This window comes from Sus scrofa, chromosome 4 (genome assembly GCF_054392235.1).
Source record: "Sus scrofa isolate SSC_HxYL_T2T_F1_AM1 chromosome 4, Sscrofa_HxYL_maternal_Yorkshire_Landrace_v2.0, whole genome shotgun sequence".
In the NCBI taxonomy this organism is placed as follows: Eukaryota; Metazoa; Chordata; class Mammalia; order Artiodactyla; family Suidae; genus Sus; species Sus scrofa.
The window spans coordinates 25,334,078-25,353,440 of NC_139386.1; the positions used below are offsets into that span (position 1 = coordinate 25,334,078).

At 34.2% G+C, this 19,363-nt stretch overlaps 1 protein-coding gene across 5 annotated transcripts in view; it reads left to right on the plus strand.

The window, feature by feature from the left end:
* CSMD3 (CUB and Sushi multiple domains 3) overlaps positions 1–19,363 on the plus strand; it is a 1,221,352-nt gene that overhangs the window by 593,882 nt on the left and 608,107 nt on the right. For all 5 annotated transcript variants that reach the window (XM_021090582.2, XM_021090584.2, XM_021090585.2 and 2 more), the window contains one exon: positions 11,584–11,705. In XM_021090582.2, the coding sequence (XP_020946241.2) occupies positions 11,584–11,705 (122 nt within the window). The remainder of the gene's footprint in view (positions 1–11,583; positions 11,706–19,363) is intronic.

Consider the following 19,363-nt stretch of genomic DNA (forward strand, 5'->3'; position numbering starts at 1 on the left):
ATTGGTCCCAGATGTGGCTTGGATCTGGCATTGCTGTGGCTATGGAGTAATCTGGCAGCTACAGCTCTGATTTGACCCCTAGCCTGGGATTTTCCATATGCCATGGATGTGGTTCTAAAAAGATTAGAAAAAAAAGTTTATTTTCTCTTCTAGATTATAAAGTCCATGGGCAGAGACCTTGACTGTCTTCTTTACCTCATCACTTCCAGTGTCCGACACAGTGTATCAGATTATGCACTCATTTAATGTTTGTGGAATACACTAATTTACAGAATAAGTGCTGTACAGCATTCAAGTTTCACAGGTGAATTAAAAACATGTTGTATAAATTTGATAGATAGATGGAATTTCCCCTTGTGGCTCAGCAGATTAAGTACCTGACTGGTATCTGTGAGGATGTGGGTTCAATCCCTGGCCTTGCTCAGTGGGATAAGTATCCAGTATTGCCACAATCTGCAGTGTAGGCTGCAGGTGCAGCTTGGATCCAGCATTGCTGTTGCTGGGGTGTAGGCCAGCAGCTGCAGCTCCAGTTCAACCCCTTGCCTGGGAATTTCCATATGCTGCAAGTGTGGCCCTAAAAAAAAAATGAAATTAGTAGATAGAATTTATCAGAAAAATTACATTGAAATATAAAAGTTCATTTTTGTCTTTAGTGAACAATTTGATGATTACATTCACTGAACAAAAGTTCCTAACTGTTAGATCATATTTGTTTCTAGATCTGGAACATATTTGATCAATAAATAATAAATCAGTTTTGCTTTATGGCATTAATCATATATTTCTATGATATCAGTTTATATTTTATCAGTTTATATCGGCTTATATTTTTAATATCAGATTATATCATAGAAAGAAAGTTTTAGGTGCTGGATTCTTACTGAAGTTTCTAAAACTGTAATAAATCAGATTCCCTCAAATAACCAAGATTAAATATTTCTTATTTATAGCATCATTTGCTTACTTCACTATCTTAGAATCCAAAAAAACTTACATTTTTAAAATTATGATTCAATGAGTGTAGACACTATTACTGCTTCCCCCCCTCTCTCTGGGTCTTAGTCTCAGGAGACAGTCTTTTGGAAAGTAGGTAAGTAATTAAAATCAATCCAACAACAAAAAACCTCACTGTCTGCTTTAATCAAAAGTTTTGATGAACAAAACTTGTTGCAAAGTATAGATAGTAAGGAGAGAGTTTAGTTCCCTCGGGTGATGTTTGGGCAAAGACAGATTAGAAAGAAATTGTAAGGAGCACTTGCCTTAGTTTACTGCTATGATATCAGGGCTATTTCTTTTTCATGTCTGGAAAGTAACCACACCATGTCTCCCTATGTTCAGTTGCTATTGAATACTAGAAGTTGTTCATCATCAAGTACTAACATTTATCCAGTCTTAGTCATTTTATACTTTTCCCTCACAGTATTTCTTTTCCTATCCCATAGGGCCCCTTCAAAAACCCTTAAACAAATAAGATTTTGTTAAAACCTTCTTTAGTCTAAGCCATTCTGACTTGGTGAAATTCGCAAAGTTTGGGCTGTTCATACTTATTTATTGTTACATGCGTTTATTATCACACCTTATTATAGCTAATTTTCCAAATTACAGCTTAATTTCTAGTAGAAATAGAAACTCTGCTAAGTTAAAATTCATATCACCTGTTTAGTCTATCAGCTCTTGTTTAGCATAAGAAATATAGTTTAGTACATAGTCAATGTCAAGTTATTCTCAGTAATACTGTAACACTCTGAGTCTTTATCCTCACCCCTAGATAATGAGGAAAGATGTTATTGTGGATATGAAAGACAGAAATGGAAATAGTTCTGCTAGGGTAAAATCACACTATTAACTCACAGGTGATAGAAAAGGGAAACATTACACGTATATCTGAATTCAAATTGATTTTTTTCATCACTAAAAAATCCATAATTTTCCATGATTCATATGTCATCAAACAGTTTTAATAACAATAAGGCTATTTCTTTGGGATTGGACAACAACATCACTTCCAGGCACTGTTAACCTCATCGCACCTATTGGGAAAAGCCATTAAGAGCACATAGGTAACTGCATTGTATAACTGTGAAATAATTTTCTTCCTATCAGAGTATAGATGGTATAATCTAACTAAGTTTACAAGTGAAAGAATAATATTCAGATGGTTTGTATTTGCTCAATTTGTAAAGTGAAGATGCAGAGAGAGTTGAAGATACACAAACTAAAAAGCTCTTTGGACTTCATCCTAATGACTCCTTTAAAGACATCATATCCCTCATGACTAAGAATTGTTACTTGCGGGTGCATGTGTCTCTTTTAAATAGAGTTTTGTCTGGATGTATGCCCAAGAGTGGGATTGCAGGGTCATATGGAAGTTCTATGTATAGGTTTCTAAGGTATCTCCAAACTGTTCTCAGTAGTGGCTGTACCAGTTTACATTCCCACCAAAAGTGCAGGAGGGTTCCCTTTTCTCCACACCCCCTCTAGCACTTGTTATTTGTGGACTTATTAATGATGGCCATTCTGAATGGTGGCATGTGGTATCTCATGATAGTTTTGATTTGCATTTCTCTTATAATCAGTGATGTTGAGCATTTTTTTCATGTGTTTGCTGGCCATCTGTATAATGTCCTTGGAGAACAGTCTATTCAGGTCTTTTGCCCATTTTTTCCATTGGTTGCAGCACTATTCACAATAGCCAGGACATGGAAACAACCCAAATGTCCATCAACAGATGATTGGATTAGGAAGATGTGGTGTATATATACACAATGGAATACTACTCAGCCGTAAAAAGAATGATATAATGCCATTTACAGCAACATGGATGGGACTAGACACTCTCACACTGAGTGAAATAGGTCAGAAAGACAAAGACAAATACCATATGATATCACTTATAACTGGAATCTGATATACAGTGCAAATGAACATCTCCACAGAAAAGAAAATCATGGACTTGGAGAATAGACTTGTGGCTGCCCGATGGGAGAGGGAGGGAGTGGGAGGGATCAGGAGCTTGGGGTTATCAGATACAACTTAGAATAGATTTACAAGGAGATCCTGCTGAGTAGCATTGAGAACTATGTCTGGATACTCATGTTGCAACAGAACAAAGGGTGGGGAAAAATAAATGTATACATTTAAGAGTAACTTGATCCCATGCTGTACAGCAGGGAAAAAAAATAGCATAAATAAATAAAAATAAAAAAAAAAGAATTGTTACTTGCTAGAAATCTTCCAACATACCTAAGACACAACCTTAAAACAGGAGACATTAGAAATTAATTATTCAAACAGCTTTTAGTGAATCCTTGGTAGATGAGGTTCACAGCAAAGGGTAGTAGCTTAAGTTGCCACTATACTCAAAGGAAAGGGGGTGGGGGGAAGGAAGATACAAACCAGAAGCAAAATCAGATCTTTTGTGTGACTCATATTATTTTTACATGTATTAATTAATTCATTCATACATTTAATGAGTATCTACTATGTGCCACACACTGTTCTAGGCACTGAAGACTGCATGGTGAATAAAACCAAGCCCTTGCTTTCATCAAGCTGTCATTCTAATAAGGAAAATATGGATATTTCTGTGTATGTATGTATGTATATGAAGGTGATACCTAAAAATCTAAAGATTAGATAGAGTAGACTATTTATTAAAAACTCTTTGAACAGAAACCTATACAAAGTGAAAGAGAAAAAGCAAGTACTAAGGTATGAAAGTGAAAACATTCTTAGTAGTTAAGGAATTGCAAGTAAGTGAGGATAGGAGCTTTATAGAATTTTCAAATTCTGAGAATATGTTATAACAGGATCACAGAAGTCCCTCAACATTATAAAAAAAATCATGAATATTTTGGAAGGAGAGAGTGAAAGAAATACTTGAAGGTTCAGTAGACCCAGAGACCACTCCAGACAGAACCCAGTTGGTACATTCCATGCCAAAATAATGTTTAACCTGTGAATTGTATCTTAACCAAAAAATAAAATTTCTGTTGGTCTCACTTGAGTAGTTGAAACATTATATCCAGCATAAATCTAAATGCCTGAGGGTTATAGCTGAACATATTTCATTGTATTTAACCTTTTTCCTAGGTGTTTTTCAAAGCATAGTTAAACTTCTGGTGTTTGGCCTGAGGGGGAAAAAAAAAGGTAGGAATATATTGATAGAAAGGCTAGGGAAAGTTTTCTGGTTTCTGCTACTAAACATTTATCATTTTCTTGAAAGGGCATTATCCTCTTAACAGTATCTCACAATATCTCCGTGTATATTGGCTCATTTTACTTTCAAGACAAAATTGTAAAAGGATATAAATTAGTCATTCTTCTCTACCTTTTTAAAAACATTGTGGCACATGAATAAAGCATACAGAATATTATAAAATAATTCTGTCAGAGGCTAATATCGTCAAGATGATCATAGATATATGGACTATATAAAAATTAGCTATTTTGTATTAATTCATTTTAGACTGCTGAAATCAGGATATTAACCTTTTTATGAATGCAAGCCTTTCCATCCAGAACACAACCTGTCTTTCCACTTATATAGGTTTTATTTCATTTCCTTCAGACATTTTTTATGGTTCTCTTTATAGAAGTCTTAGGCTTTTCTTGCAAAATATATTTTTCAAGATTACAGAAATCTTAGGCTTTTCTTGCAAAATGTATTTTTCAAAATCACATGTGTATTTTGTTGCTTGTGTGATTTGGATCTTTCTGCTTGAATTGATGATTGTTATTGCTGTACAAGAACAATTTACATTTTCACATGCATGGCTTCTTCAAAGCCACTGTATGCGACTCTTTTTTTTGTCCTTTGTCTTTTAGGGCCACACCCGCAGCATATGGAGGTTCACAGGCTAGGGGTCTAATCAGAGCTGTTGCTGCTGGCCTATGCCAGAGCCACAGCAACACCAGATCTGAGCCGCATCTGCGACCTACACCATAGCTCATGGCAACACAGGATCCTTAACCCACTGAGCAAGGCCAGGGATCGAATCTGCAACCTTATGGTTCCTAGTCGGATTTGTTTCCACTGCACGATGATGGGAACTCCCTTATGTGACTCTTAAATAGAATATAGTATATATTGTGGAGAAATTATGACATCTCTTGAATAGAAATAGACAAATAACATTTTATAAGTGAAAAATTATATTTTTGTTTCTTTAAATTTTGTAACATTTCCAAAATTTTCCTAGTTTATTGCATAACCTAAAATTTCTAAGATGCCATCGAATGTTGTCACAGATTGTGAGCATCCATGTTTTATTCTAACCTTTAATGGCATAAGTTTTCACTTTTTATTATATAGTCTAATACTTCTTTTAATTTCATACATTCATCGTACATTTAAAAAGTTTTCTCCTTTTTCTACTATTTCTGTGTTTCTTAAACTTAAAACTTAAATTAATTTAACAAATGTCTTATAAGCATCTACTGTTATCACATTTATTTCTCTTTTGTATTCTGAAAGCTATATTGAAGAAGAAAATTAGTTTCAAAATAATGTACAAGCTCAATATAGTTCAATAAAACCATCAATCTTTTTTAAAACTTCACAAACTGACATATCTAAAGTTCATGGAAAAATAAATGGTCAGAAGTAATAAAGAACATAATGAAATTGAACAATGAGGAGATTTGCAATATCTATGCTAAAAGTGATTAAACAATATGATATTTCAGAGGAATGAGCATAGATCAGTGAGTGAAAACAAAAAATACCATTTCAGATCATGTATGGACTTCTGAATGAAAGAGAGAGAGGGAAAGCATAACATAATATCTTACAAAAAGCTTTTTTAATTGTGGAGAATAAAAGAGAAGTTACTATAAATGCTGCTGGGAAAATAGATATCCACATATTGGAAAATATAGTTATCTCCTCTACTTCATAATATACAAAAATAATTTCTAGTTGAATGAAAAGTTTAAATATAACAGTATAGAATTATGAAAGTATGAGAATTAAATGTTAGTTGGTCTTTTCAAACTTTTCAACATTTTTGAAAACCTAGATTTAATGAAGCTTTTCCTAATCAAGACCTAAAACACAGGTACCCGAAAGGAAAATTTACATGTAATTTTTTAAAAGTTTTCAAGAAAAAAGCTTTCAGAGAAAATTATTTAAAGCAAAGTTTAAGAATTAAAAAAAAAGGACTGGGAAAATATTTGCAACATTCATGAAAATGGTTAATATTGATAATATATAAGAAACGTCTATAAAAATGAGAAGAGCAGTTGAAACTAGAAAAAATGTAAATGAACAGAAAAATAAGAGCAAAAGAAATAAAGTCACAATAAAAACCTACATTAAATCATTCTAATAATGTAGAGAATTAGAAATTAAAATATTAGTGACATGCCTAATGACAAAACATAAATAATTGACACTGTCATTTTGGTAAAAATGTAGAGACCTACTCTCCTTTGTACCATTTTTTAATGAGTATACTGAACAAAACTGTCAAGAGTAGTTTATATATATTTATCAGTTTTTTTAATGTTCACATATTGTGACTAAATAAGCCTTCTAAGAATTTCCATTTGCCATAATACCTCTAATACAAATAACCCATAAGAGCACAAGTATAAAGATATAGATACCAAGATCTCCATACTTTGATTATGTTTTTATAGTTGAAAAAAATTAAAACGAACTTTCACTAGTGTGTGCAATGTAACAAGCAACCACAAAATCTCAGTGGCTTACAATAATAAGCCATTTTTTCCATCCAGTTACATTGGATTTTTGGTTGCTGTGGATCAGCTACTGCAACTCTGTTCAAATGACAGGACTTCTCATTCCCCAGCCCGGGAATGAGGAAACCTCCTGATGATTTTGTTCTGTTTTTGTAGTTGAAAGCTTTCAAAGATTTGCAGTACTTCATCAGCTACTGTTTGGATTGTTAAATCTATTAAATAAATCCACATACACTGACCTAGAACAGTATTCATGATACATGGGGGAAGGGAACATTTCAGAGGAATATGTATAGAATTAGTTCAGTTTCTTGAAACACTCAAACACACAAAAAGCCAAGGATTTTATTTAAAAAAAAAAAACCTACAAAAAGGATATGTCTACAGAAATATACTTGTTAAGTGGTTACTTCTTAGTTTGGATAGAAGCAGTCAAGAAGACCACCATGGAATTCCCAATGTGGCTCAATAGAAATGAATCTGACTAGGAACCATGAGGTTGCGGGTTCGATCCCTGGCCTCACTCAGAGGGTTAGGGATCTGGTGTTACCGTGAGCTGCGGTGGGTCTAAGAAGCGGCTTGGGTCCTCCATTGCTGTAGCTGGTGTAGGCCAGTAGCTACAGCTCCGATTTGACCCCCAGCATGGGAACCTCCATATGCTATGGGTTCGGCACTAAAAAGCAAAAGCAAAAGCAAAAAAAAAAAAAAAATCAGCATATCTTACTTGTCCTTTTATTAATTTTTTTCTTTATTTTCATGTGAAAAGAAAATAATTTTCAAAATGGACAATTTCCCAGTCTGAAACAGATTTACAAGGAATCTTCATAGCATGTAGAGAACACATGTTTTACAGTCCATTTAAGAGCCGTGCCAAAGAACTTGGGTATTTGTCCTTTTAGTAAATAATGCTACATCATGAAGGCCAGTGCACTAAGAGTTAATGAAAAGAGATGATAAAAAAGACCTTGTCCACAAAGGACTATAAGTGTTTATACATTTTAGAACACACAGCATGCCAGAAAATTACCAAGTAGTAAGTACCAAGAGGTAGTATGTCCAATTGGAAAGCTGTTTCTGCTAACTTCAAACCAATCTGTGATTGTTTTAAAATTCTTGTTGCTATAAAAGTCTTAAATGTTTTAAACTATATTCTTTATCAGATCTCTAGCACTTAAACACTTTATGAATGTGCTATTCAAATGATGCTCTGTGAGGACTACAATCCATTACAGAATCCCAAGTGGAAGAACTAGAAATATTCCCTACAGAAAGAAGTGGCTGACACATCAGATTGACTTTGACTAAATGAAAAGACTTTCTGCAGACAAATATCAGAAGGAATAATATTTTAGACTTGAAGAATAGCATAGAAAAAAGAGAAATTTAGGAGTTCCTGTCATGGTGCATTGTTAATGAATCTGACTAGGAACCATGAGGTTGTGGGTTTGATCCCTGGCCTTGCTCAGTGGATTAAAGATCCGGCGTTGTCATGAGCTGTGGTGTAGGTTGCAGATGCGTCTCGGATCCTGCATTGCTGTGGCTCTGGCATAGGCCAGTGGCTACAGCTCCAATTAGACCCCTAGCCTGGGAACCTCCATATGCCTTGGAAGCGGCCCTAGAAAAAGGCAAAAAGACAAAAAAAAAAAAAAAAAAGAAAAGAAAAGAAATTTAGAAGGAATATAATATAGTCAAGAAAAAAATATGTATATATATACACACACATGTATATTTTTGGCACAAGTTGAATGTATAACTGTATAAAATGGCAGGAAATTTTATTGGAAAATAAATCTGTATCCCTAAAGGAATGATTTTATATTCTTTTTTAGGCAGTTTGTAATTTATCCCATAGAGAATAGATCACATGTTCATGCAATTACATGAAATAATCAAGTCTATATTTTAGAAAGGTAAGTATGGTAACACTAAGGAGGATGAAATCGAGAGTTAAAATGGAATATAGGAAAGGAGTTGTGTAGCTATTTCTAGTCTAGGAGAAGATGATGATGAAGTAATAGGTATTGGGAAGAAAATTAGGGTAATAAAATATTTCAGAGGTTGAATACATAGGTCTTCAAGAATGTGGCTTAACAGGTTAAGAATCCAACATTGGACATTGTGTCCCTGAGGATGCTGGTTCAGTCCCTGAATCCTTGGCCTTGCTCAGTGGGTTAAGGACCCTGAATTGCAGCAAGCTGCACCATAGGTCACAGATGTGGCTTGGATTCCTGTGTAGGCCAGCGCTGCAGTTCCACTTTGACCCCTAGCCCAGAAACTTCCATATGCAGCAGGTACAGCCCTAAAAAAAAAATTCATGGAATGTCCATCAGCCAGAGGAAAAATTATGCTAGAAATCTAGAGAGATGACAAAATTGGTGTTATAGATTTGAGTTATCAACACAGAAATAACCATTGTAGCCATAAAAGTGAAATGGATTAAGTATTCAGGGAGACAATAGAACAAAGATAAAATAGACTATGAAATCAATTATTTATTTTTTATTGTGTTAATTGCCGCACCTGCAGTAAAGTTCCTGGGCTCAGGGTTAAATCTGAGCTGCATTTGCAGGCATACACAACAGCCATAGCAATGCTGGATCCAAGCCACGTCTGCGACCTATGGTGCAGCTTGCTGTAATTCAGGGTCAGCGCAGGCACAAGCGCAGCTTGTGGTAATGGTGGATCTTTAACCCACTGAGTGAGGCCATGGACCAAACTTGCATCCTCAGGGATACTGTCTTGGGTTCTTTACCCACTGAGCTCCTACGGAAACTTTCTATCAAATCTGTTTACTATTCTGCTTCTTAAGAGCTAGATGGGGGGAAAAAAAAAAAAGAACCAAAATACCAGGTATGGAGCAAAATTATTCAAAGCAAATAGGTCTAGAATCAAGAGATTTAGGACCATGCAAAGGAAGGCAGAGAATTTCCAAGTTTATCAGTACTTCCTATTACTGCTGAGAAATTAAGTATGTAGAAAAATGAAGAGATACTGTTAGGTGTAGTAGGTCATTTCTGCCATTGTGAAAGCAGTTTCAGCACTGAAATAGATAACTTAGACCGAAATACTTTCAAAAGTGAATGGGGAGAAAAAACAGAGTAGTGAACATGGAAGACATATAAGCAGTTGCAGCATAATGATCTCACTTACATGTGGAATATAAAAAAGACAAACTCAGAAACAGTAAAATAACAGTTATCACAAGCAAGTCTGGAAGTGCTTCGTTAAAGGGACGAATTGCAGTTATAAGATGAACGACTTCTGGGGAATATAATGTACAGTATGGTGACTATATTTGATAATACTGGATCACATACTTGAAGTTTACTAAGAGATTATATGTTATGCATTCTCATCATACACACACACACACACACACACATGCATGCACAATTACTCATTATGTGAGGTAATGTGTTAACTAACCTTATAGTAGTAATGATTTTTGCAATATGTGTGTATCATATCATCACATTGTTCGCTTTTAACTTACACAATATTATGTGCAGCTATATTTCAATAAAACCAGAAAAAAAGAATCACTTGTTAAATATTCATGAATTTTGTGAGGCCTTGTTAAAGCTTTGGAAGCCTAAAAGCAGCCCAGGAGTTAATACTATGAAAATTGGGGGGGGGGTGCAAATCGAACAGGAGAGAATAAAATGGAGTAGTGAGCATAGAAGACTTATAAGAATTTGGGTAGAAAACAAAAAAGAAAGATCAGTAATTTATGTTGAAATAAGAAAATACCATTTATTAATTTCTCTTTAATGTAAAATATCAGTTTTATGACTTTAAAATAGAAAATAGAAACAAACAGGAAAAATTAAAAGTAACCATTACATCACCACAAAATTGTCTGAAATAGAATTAAGCTAAAATATAAGCTAAAGGAAAAAAATAGTTTAAAAAAACCTATATAAAGTGCTAGAAAAACACACATTTAATGACTAAAAATATAATACTTGGAGTCAGAAGACCTAAGCTCGAATCTTGACAATGCTGTTTAGTAGCTGAGCGATTTCGGACAAGTCAAACAAACTTTTGAGACCTCCATAAACTGATTTTTAAAGAGATTTTGTGTAAAGTCTTACATGCATTTTGTAGACGAAAATCTGTATTTTCATGATTTAAAAATATAATGGATTATTATCAGTGGATTAGAAAAGGCAGGATTTTAATGGAATGGGACAAACAAAAGTATATCAAAAGTAATGCCACAAAGTAACTTTTATGGTGCTCAAGAAGGAAGTCAAGATGCAGATACGATGTGGTCACTAACTCTTGTTAACACGAAAAAGAAAGGGTGTGAAAACTGAGGAAATATTATAACACTTAATTTGTGGGGGGATTTATTAAAATTATTTCAGTGTAGCTCTTCATGTAGTCCACATGGCCTAATTCACAATTATAAGAACAGAAAAAATATTTTTAATATCCGTATCTCAATTGTGAGTTTCATGCTACTATAGAGTCCTGGTATACCTAATAAATAGAGAGAAAAACACTATTTAGATTGCTTAATCAATTCCAGGCTTTTCTACTTTCTCTTTGTAGAACTGTGTTAACACAATATTGAATAAATATAACGTCTCTCTAATTAAACTAACCTATTTACAGTCAGAGGACAATTTATCATGCCTCACTCACACTTTTATTCATAACTAGTTTTCGATTAATGTTGAAAATATGAGGTTGTGCATCTCAGGGTGTTAAAAAAACCACTTTCATTTGATAGTGACATTAAGCATGACATAATATACATTTCAATGTGGTTATTATTGTGCAATTTTGAATTTTAAGTCTTTTACAAGATATTTTATTGCTATGACTTTACATGTGGCACATGCTCACTTCTCTTTGCAATTTCTCCTTTAGTGAAGACATGTGGCTCTAATCTTCAAGGACCAAGTGGGACCTTTACATCTCCCAACTTTCCATTCCAGTATGACAGCAATGCACAGTGTGTCTGGGTCATCACAGCAGTGAATACAAATAAGGTAAGTTAAAATCATCTCTGGTGGAAAAACATAATCAGAAAGGCAAATGCAAAGAGACTGTGAGGGAAGTGTAGTAAAAAAAATTCATACCTAAATTATAATTTCTGAAATATTTCCTACTTATCCATTATATGAAAAATAAGCTTATATGAGAAAATTTGTGAAAATGTAAATTTAAAATAATGCAGTTCTACTCCCAGCTAACATATAAATGAGAGCACATTAAAATTATAAATGAATACTTTCTGAGATACAACTTTGAAGGTTGCTAGTGTATATTTTTTTTCAAAGAAGACATAAATAAATGCTTTTCACTTCATATCTTTCTGCTTGACATATCATTCAGGCATATCATGTTTTTATACATAGCTGACTTTCAATGGTTTTGTATTGCCACAGATCACACAGCTATTCTTAATTATAAAAAGCTGTTTTTAATGTGCTCTGCTCTAATAGAGCATTCATATTATGGATATTTCTAAGGTTGAGTTGTCTTTCTTTTTGACTAAAAATGAGTAATACATCTAAATATGTGTACGTGTCGGTACTTCAAACAAAATTACAATGCTGAGTGGGCAAAAGAGCTATTCAGAAATTAGCTAGCTTTCTGTTCCTGTTCTGTCCTGCTTCTCTGTGTAAGAATGTACAGTGAGGATCTGAATAGGAAGAATTATAGTACTTCATGGTATCTTTTCTGGGTTAGGTTATGGAAAGGTGGGCAGTAGAGTCCATAAAACTGTGTCACATTTGTAGTTAAAAACTGACTTAGAATTTACTAATAACTTTGATAAAATTATTTAACCTCTCTGAAATTCAGTATATCTATAAAATGTGAATAATAATATCATGTATTTTACAGTGTTATGAGAAGTGAATGAGGTAATGCATTCAGAGTAGTTAGTAAAGTACTTTAAAAGCATTAGCTCATTGCTATTAGATACATTGTATACTATTTTCCACAATGTTTGGGGTTTTATGTTCATAAAATAAAATTCTAAGAGCGGCAGAGTTGTTTTAAAAATCAACTCAGTGCTTGATTATACTTGCCTCATTAGAGAGCCCTGATTTATGAATTGTAAGAAATAACATCCGAGGTCTGCTCTCCCCTAAACTTACTGTATAAATGGGAAAATCACTAAATCTAACTTTTTACCTGCAGAAAGACTTTGCATTATTCATGTAACTTGTGTTGTCAATTCAGTTCAATTCAACAAATATTTATTTACTGAATAACTTTGGTGTGCAGATTATGAATTGTTGAGAATTTTTTTTAAATGAACTACTTAAAAAATTAAATTTACATTTATTGGTTATTCAGAAACATATCAGGCACTACTCCTAGCGCTTTTCATGAATTATTTAATCCTTAAATTTCCCCTAATAGGTAAATAATTTTATATCTACCTTTAACAAAGAGACTAAATAATTTGTCTAAGATCACTTCAGTAGCCAAGGTCAATGCTATGTACTTTATAATATGTGTGTTATTTACAATAACATGTCTCACACTAAGACATGGAATATCTTATACAAAAATGAGCATAAAGCAAATTCATTATAAAGTTTGGAACAAACATTATATTATCTTGCATTGAGAGATAAATCTTTTGTGTCATGGTAATTACCTATATTTGCCAGTAAGTGTAATCATCTCTTTGTCTATAAGATGTCTACTTTGCTAAGGTTAATTCATTTCACCACTGAGTTACCTGAAGTTTCACAGAGGTCATCACATTTCTCCTTGTTTATCTTAACCAATCCGCCAGACTTTTATCTCATATTTCTCTCTAAAATAATCCAGTTTATTTTCTAAGGAAGATATATTTCCTTGCTTTGCTATTTTTATTAAATAGCTGATTTGAGGACATTAATTTTTGATCTGTTGACTTAACATCGATTTTAAGATATCCTATAAAAATCCAAGGTTTTTCAACTATGACCTACAGTTAGAATTATATTTTACATTGTGGTCCGGTTCACACACACACACTACAAACACATGCACACACACAACATAATGCTACAAAACAATGTTCCCTTACCACATGAATGCATTTCTCTATTTTGTAATCTATTTATTTTTAAAATATTGGTTACATCTCAGATCAATTTTATTATGTGCTAACAAGTTATACCATATATTTTGATGATATATGCAAATATAAAAAGTATCTGGGAGTTCCCGTCGTGGCGCAGTGGTTAACGACTCCGACTAGGAACCATGAGGTTGCGGGTTCGGTCCCTGCCCTTGCTCAGTGGGTTAACGATCCGGCGTTGCCGTGAGCTGTGGTGTAGGTTGCAGACGCGGCTCGGATCCCGCATTGCTGTGGCTCTGGCGTAGGCCGGTGGTTACAGCTCCGATTCAACCCCTAGCCTGGGAACCTCCATATGCCGCGGGAGCGGCCCAAGAAATAGCAACAACAACAACAACAACAACAAAAAAGACAAAAAAAAAAAAAAAAAAAAAAAAAGTATCTGTGTGTATGCAGATATACCTATTGCATAATGCTATAATTAATCACAGATCACCACCAAAAAATAAACTTATTTAGGCTTTCGTTTTCTAAACTATAAAATAAAGATAATAATGCCTTCCTCATAGGGCTTTTGGAAGGATTATATGAGATAACATACACCATGTGCTTAGAATACTGTCTGGAATACAGTACTTATTCAAGAAATGTTATCAATAATGATATTACTATTACTCCTCCTATTGTGACTAGTACTACCACTATCACCATCACTATCACCACTACTACCACCACATGCCCACAGTGTGATGAGGCATAATGCCTCTATCAGTGTTTGATCTTAGCTTCCCACTGTGCAGATAACACATGCTCTCACACATTTAAGAAATTGGAGGATCCTTGTGGAGACTCCCTGCTGATATTAGTCATTGGGAGCCATCAGCAGATGTTTCTAAAAAGTCAGAATAGGCTTATGCCAAGAAAGTTTGAAAAAAGGAACTGGAGAGAGCTGTGAGCTTTTGCTTCCTGACCCCGAGATATTTTACTGCAAAGTAGGTTATCTTAATGACAACCTTGGAGGAATCAGTAAGAGCCATGGTCATCATTCTGGGACATATTTTTTTTTTCCCCCTCAGCTGCCCAGCCTCTCAGCAACAGCTGTAGCTAGGTGGTGTGGAGAGAGGAGTGCAGTATTGTATCTAGCACTTTCTATTCATAGTATTATAGCTCTTGGAACTTCTGGAATCTCTAACCAGTGTAGAGGAAAGTCACTGGGATGATTTAATTATTCTCATAATTCTCATACAACCAGAGTCACAGCGGTTACATATCATCAAAGGGTACAAGTCTGTCTAATCCCTTTGTTCAATATTACATATCTTCCTTGAATTTCAGTCCCCTCCTGACCTAACAGCAAAACCACTCACACTGTATGATAACAGAAGAAAGGATAGAAGGGAAGGAGCAAAATCTGAAGTTATAACAAGTCACAATTTGAAGGAAACACTCTGGGTGGAATAAAAAGGAGGCTGCTTAGAACGGTCAGTGAAGACCTTTCTGAACAAATGAGATTTAATCCAGTATTGAAGAATGACAGGGGACTAGCAATCAAACATGAGAGTAGGCAGAAGGAAAAGTATTTGTAAAGTACTAATGTCTTCTAGAAACTAAAAAGATGGGTAGGGTGTTATGGCATGGTGGGTAAGGAGAAGAATGAAAGAAATGGAGGCTATGGAGGTGAAGAAAGTCCGAAGCACACAGGGCCCTCTGAGATTCATCCAAAAATGTAATGAAGAGCATGGCCTAAACAATTACACTCTTTCTTCATACATATATCTCTTAAATGTCACCTTCTCTCCACTGAATCACTGACCACCTAGGTTACAACTCCTTGGATCGTTTTTTTTAACAGCACCTTATAACACTTACTGGTATTTGAAGACCTCATGTCATATGACGTTATGTCATATGCTCCTTTTCTATCTTTTTTATAATTCCCTGATGAAGGGAGGAAAGTTTGTATACCCAGCACTAGGATAGTGCTGGTAAAGTGTAAGCTCTAAATAAAAATTTATAAATGAATTAATTAGGAGTTTTTAGGTAGAGGACTTAACATTATCTGATTTTTGTTTCAATATAACATCCAAAATTTAAAATAGAGGCTTATTAATTGAAGTGCAGTTCATAGAACAGGAAACAATAGTATAACTACCTCTCCCTACTCTTATTCTAACCACTTGCTGCAAAGAATATTCATTCATGGGCCAGGATTCTTTCTTCCTGGATAGCTGTCGCAAGCAATAGGTTCAATGGCAAATAATCCCTCTTACACCCTAAATTCTTGGGCTTCTACATAAATTACTTACTCAAAAAGATAATTTTGGTGGTAAACAAAGTCTTCCAAAAGATGTATTAATTAATAATACTTGAAGAAATTACATACGCAAAAGTAAATGAAGACCATGAATTGACAAGCTAATATCTTGCATCCTTCCTCTTTGGTACTATAAGGAAAATAATAAGGATAAACTGAGGAAGCACTGTATGCCTCATTGTATATAAGAGCCCACAGTATCTGAGTCTCACTAGCATGGTGTATGTTTGTTTACTTTAAACTAATCTCATTTTTTAAAATAAAGCTTCAAGCCAAAGATTCTCTGTAAAAAAAAAAAAATAAATAAATAAAGATATAGATGAATAAAGGGAGAGATAGATATCCTGGATCAGGCTGACTTCACTATTAATGAGGGACAAAACTGGCAAAATAGTACTTTTTATCAAATTAATTTAATGAACCACACAGATTTGTTTTAAAAAGTTTTTGATATATACAAGGTAACAGACACAAATTTGTAATGAATGTCATCCTAAAACCAATAACAATATCTGCAAGCATTTTCTTCAAAATCTGTAACTTCAGGTTGATCATTTATATGTACTATGAAATTTAAATTATATCCTCCAGTAGCTAAGCATGAATAAATGACAGAAAAGAACCAATGGCTTTGTAGTGTTATATTATAGATTTAATATTTGATGCATGTTTCATTTTATGTAGTTTCTTCCCTTCAGTGAAACATTTGTAGTGCTGTATTTAATCTGTCATTGTTACATACCAGTGATCCCCTAAAGGGGAAGACCAGTGCACAGATACGAAAAGCATAGAAAAATAAAACAAAGCTGAAAGGTTTTATCATTCCATCAATATCTCACATCTCCTCCTCTGTCTCTAAAATATGAAGCTTTGTAAGAACTGAAACTATTAACCTGATGCTGGCACCAAAGTGGATGAACGTAGAGAATTCTCTAGACTGACACTTCTCATTTTAGAATGGCCTAGTCCAGAGTCTTGGGATGTATCTTCTGTAATAAAATATATAAGTGTAATAGTAGAGTGTATAATCCTTTAGAATATGAAAGATTAATTTATTCCTCTAAAATGAGATTACTTGCAAATATGTTACATTGGTATGAGTCACATTTAAGCCTTTTATATATTACAATATGTACTTGTTTCACAAATTTTTTGTTTGTTTCGGGGTTTTTTTTGCTATTTCTTTGGGCCGCTCCCGCGGCATATGGAGGTTCCCAGGCTAGGGGTCCAATCGGAGCTGTAGCCGCTGGCCTACGCCAGAGCCACAGCAATGCGGGATCCAAGCCGTGTCTGTGACCTACACCACAGCTCATGGCAAGGCCAGATCCTTAACCCACTAAGCAAGGGCAGGGACCGAACCCTCAACCTCATGGTTCCTAGTCGGATTCGTTAACCACTGCGCCAGGACGGGAACTCCCACAAATTTAATATAAATATGCCTTTGTATATTTTTCTCCAAAAATAGGCAAATTAGAATGATTACTAATTAAACAGTAATTTAATACTAATTTTCCATATGCACATGTAATACGTATCATACATAATACATATCACAAAACAGTCAAATCTTAGGATTATTCTGAAATATGTGATTTTTAACAAATGTGTTGCATATTCTGCTTTGTCTGAGTTAGATTATACCCATAATATTTGATAAAATAGTCTTGTGTGGCATGGATTTTTTTGAATGGGCTTTTGACTAGTGCTTCTATATGTATGAAAAGAGAAAAGGGGAAAATGACCACAATAATTTTTAGTTGGGGTAAAAATTCTAGATTGGGTCTACTCTTCTCCACCCCTATTTCATAGCTCAAGTTTAGGTCCTCAGTTTCTCTAACTCTTCCTCTTCAAATCCAGATGTTCCTGCTGCCGAAGTAAGCACATGAAAAGTAACTAAAATCCTAACGCTCTGCTCAAAACCCTTTTTTACTGTTCCTCATTTATAAGATAAAGTTCAAAGTCCTTAACATGATGTAGTTCCTACCTTCATATTTAGTCTTCCTTTTCATAATGTCTTGTTTCACAGTAGGCATTATAAAAACAAAAACATTTTTCTTTCCACTGTACCATTTTTCATACTCTCCCCTACAATGTTCTTCCCCAGTTCCCATCTTTCCTTTGCACTGCCTGGGGATTTTCACCTTAAGGAAATCTTTTCACTTTACTGTTTAACTGAATTGGGCAGATCTCATCCCTGCTCCCATGTAACCCTGTGTGTCCACATCCCAAAGCACTTAACACAGGGTATTATATTTATCTTGTTTATGTCTTGTCTCCAAATTGAATTATGGTCACCAAAGTCTGGGAAGTATATGGAAAGAGAAGTGCTTTAATGAGGTGTCAAACTGATTGTGTAATATGGCATTGCATACCTTAAACTTTGTATGCAAAGCTTACATTTATATATATTTTGTAATTATGCCTATATTGTAAATTTGGGATTTCATCATCTGGTAGGAAATATACTTGTTGATAACAAAGTGAATTAGAGTCATTCTGAAATGAACATAATAGAGAAAAGCTACTTCCAGCATAGATTTTGAAGAGGGAACTTTACTTTTTGAATCATAGTGTGGGTGCAAAAAAAAAAAAAAAAAAAAAAAAAAAAAACTTCATCCTTAAGATCCATTGTGAACAGATGTAAAATTTATGATGATTAGCTTAACATAGCTAATAATAACTGTCGTTTATTGAAGGCCTACTATATAACAATCACATTGTGTTCTGTTTTACAAATTCTGTTTAATTCAATACCTACTTCAACCTTAGGAATTATGAATTATAAATACTCTTTTATAGTTATGAAACTTCCCCCAAATAACATAACATTCTGTGACAGAGATGAGACTTAAACCCTAGTTTTGCCTGTGACTTTATATTATTCTGTCTCACTAATGTGAATAGCTTGGTATTCATATTAAAGCATCATTAATTTATTTAGTTAAATAACATCAAATGTTCATTGAGTGTGGTGCTTGTCATTTTGGTAAAAATTGTCCTATGCAACTAGAGTACAGCTAGAGAAATACTGAGAAATGTCATCAGATTTCAGAATTAATTTGATGCAAAAATACAGTTTATTGTGGAAGATGAATAACTTGTAGCAATTCATGTTTCCTATATTTTTCCCACAATTGATGTAATATTCGTTACTTTTCAGATATCAGAAATTATCTTCCCTTACCATCACTTTTTAATACATGAGACACATGTGCAACATCAAAGAATTTATTTAGAAATTACATTATTATATATCAGGTGTTTGGTAGACAGAAAGTATTTCCTAAATTGCAGACCTGTGCTGTGCAAAC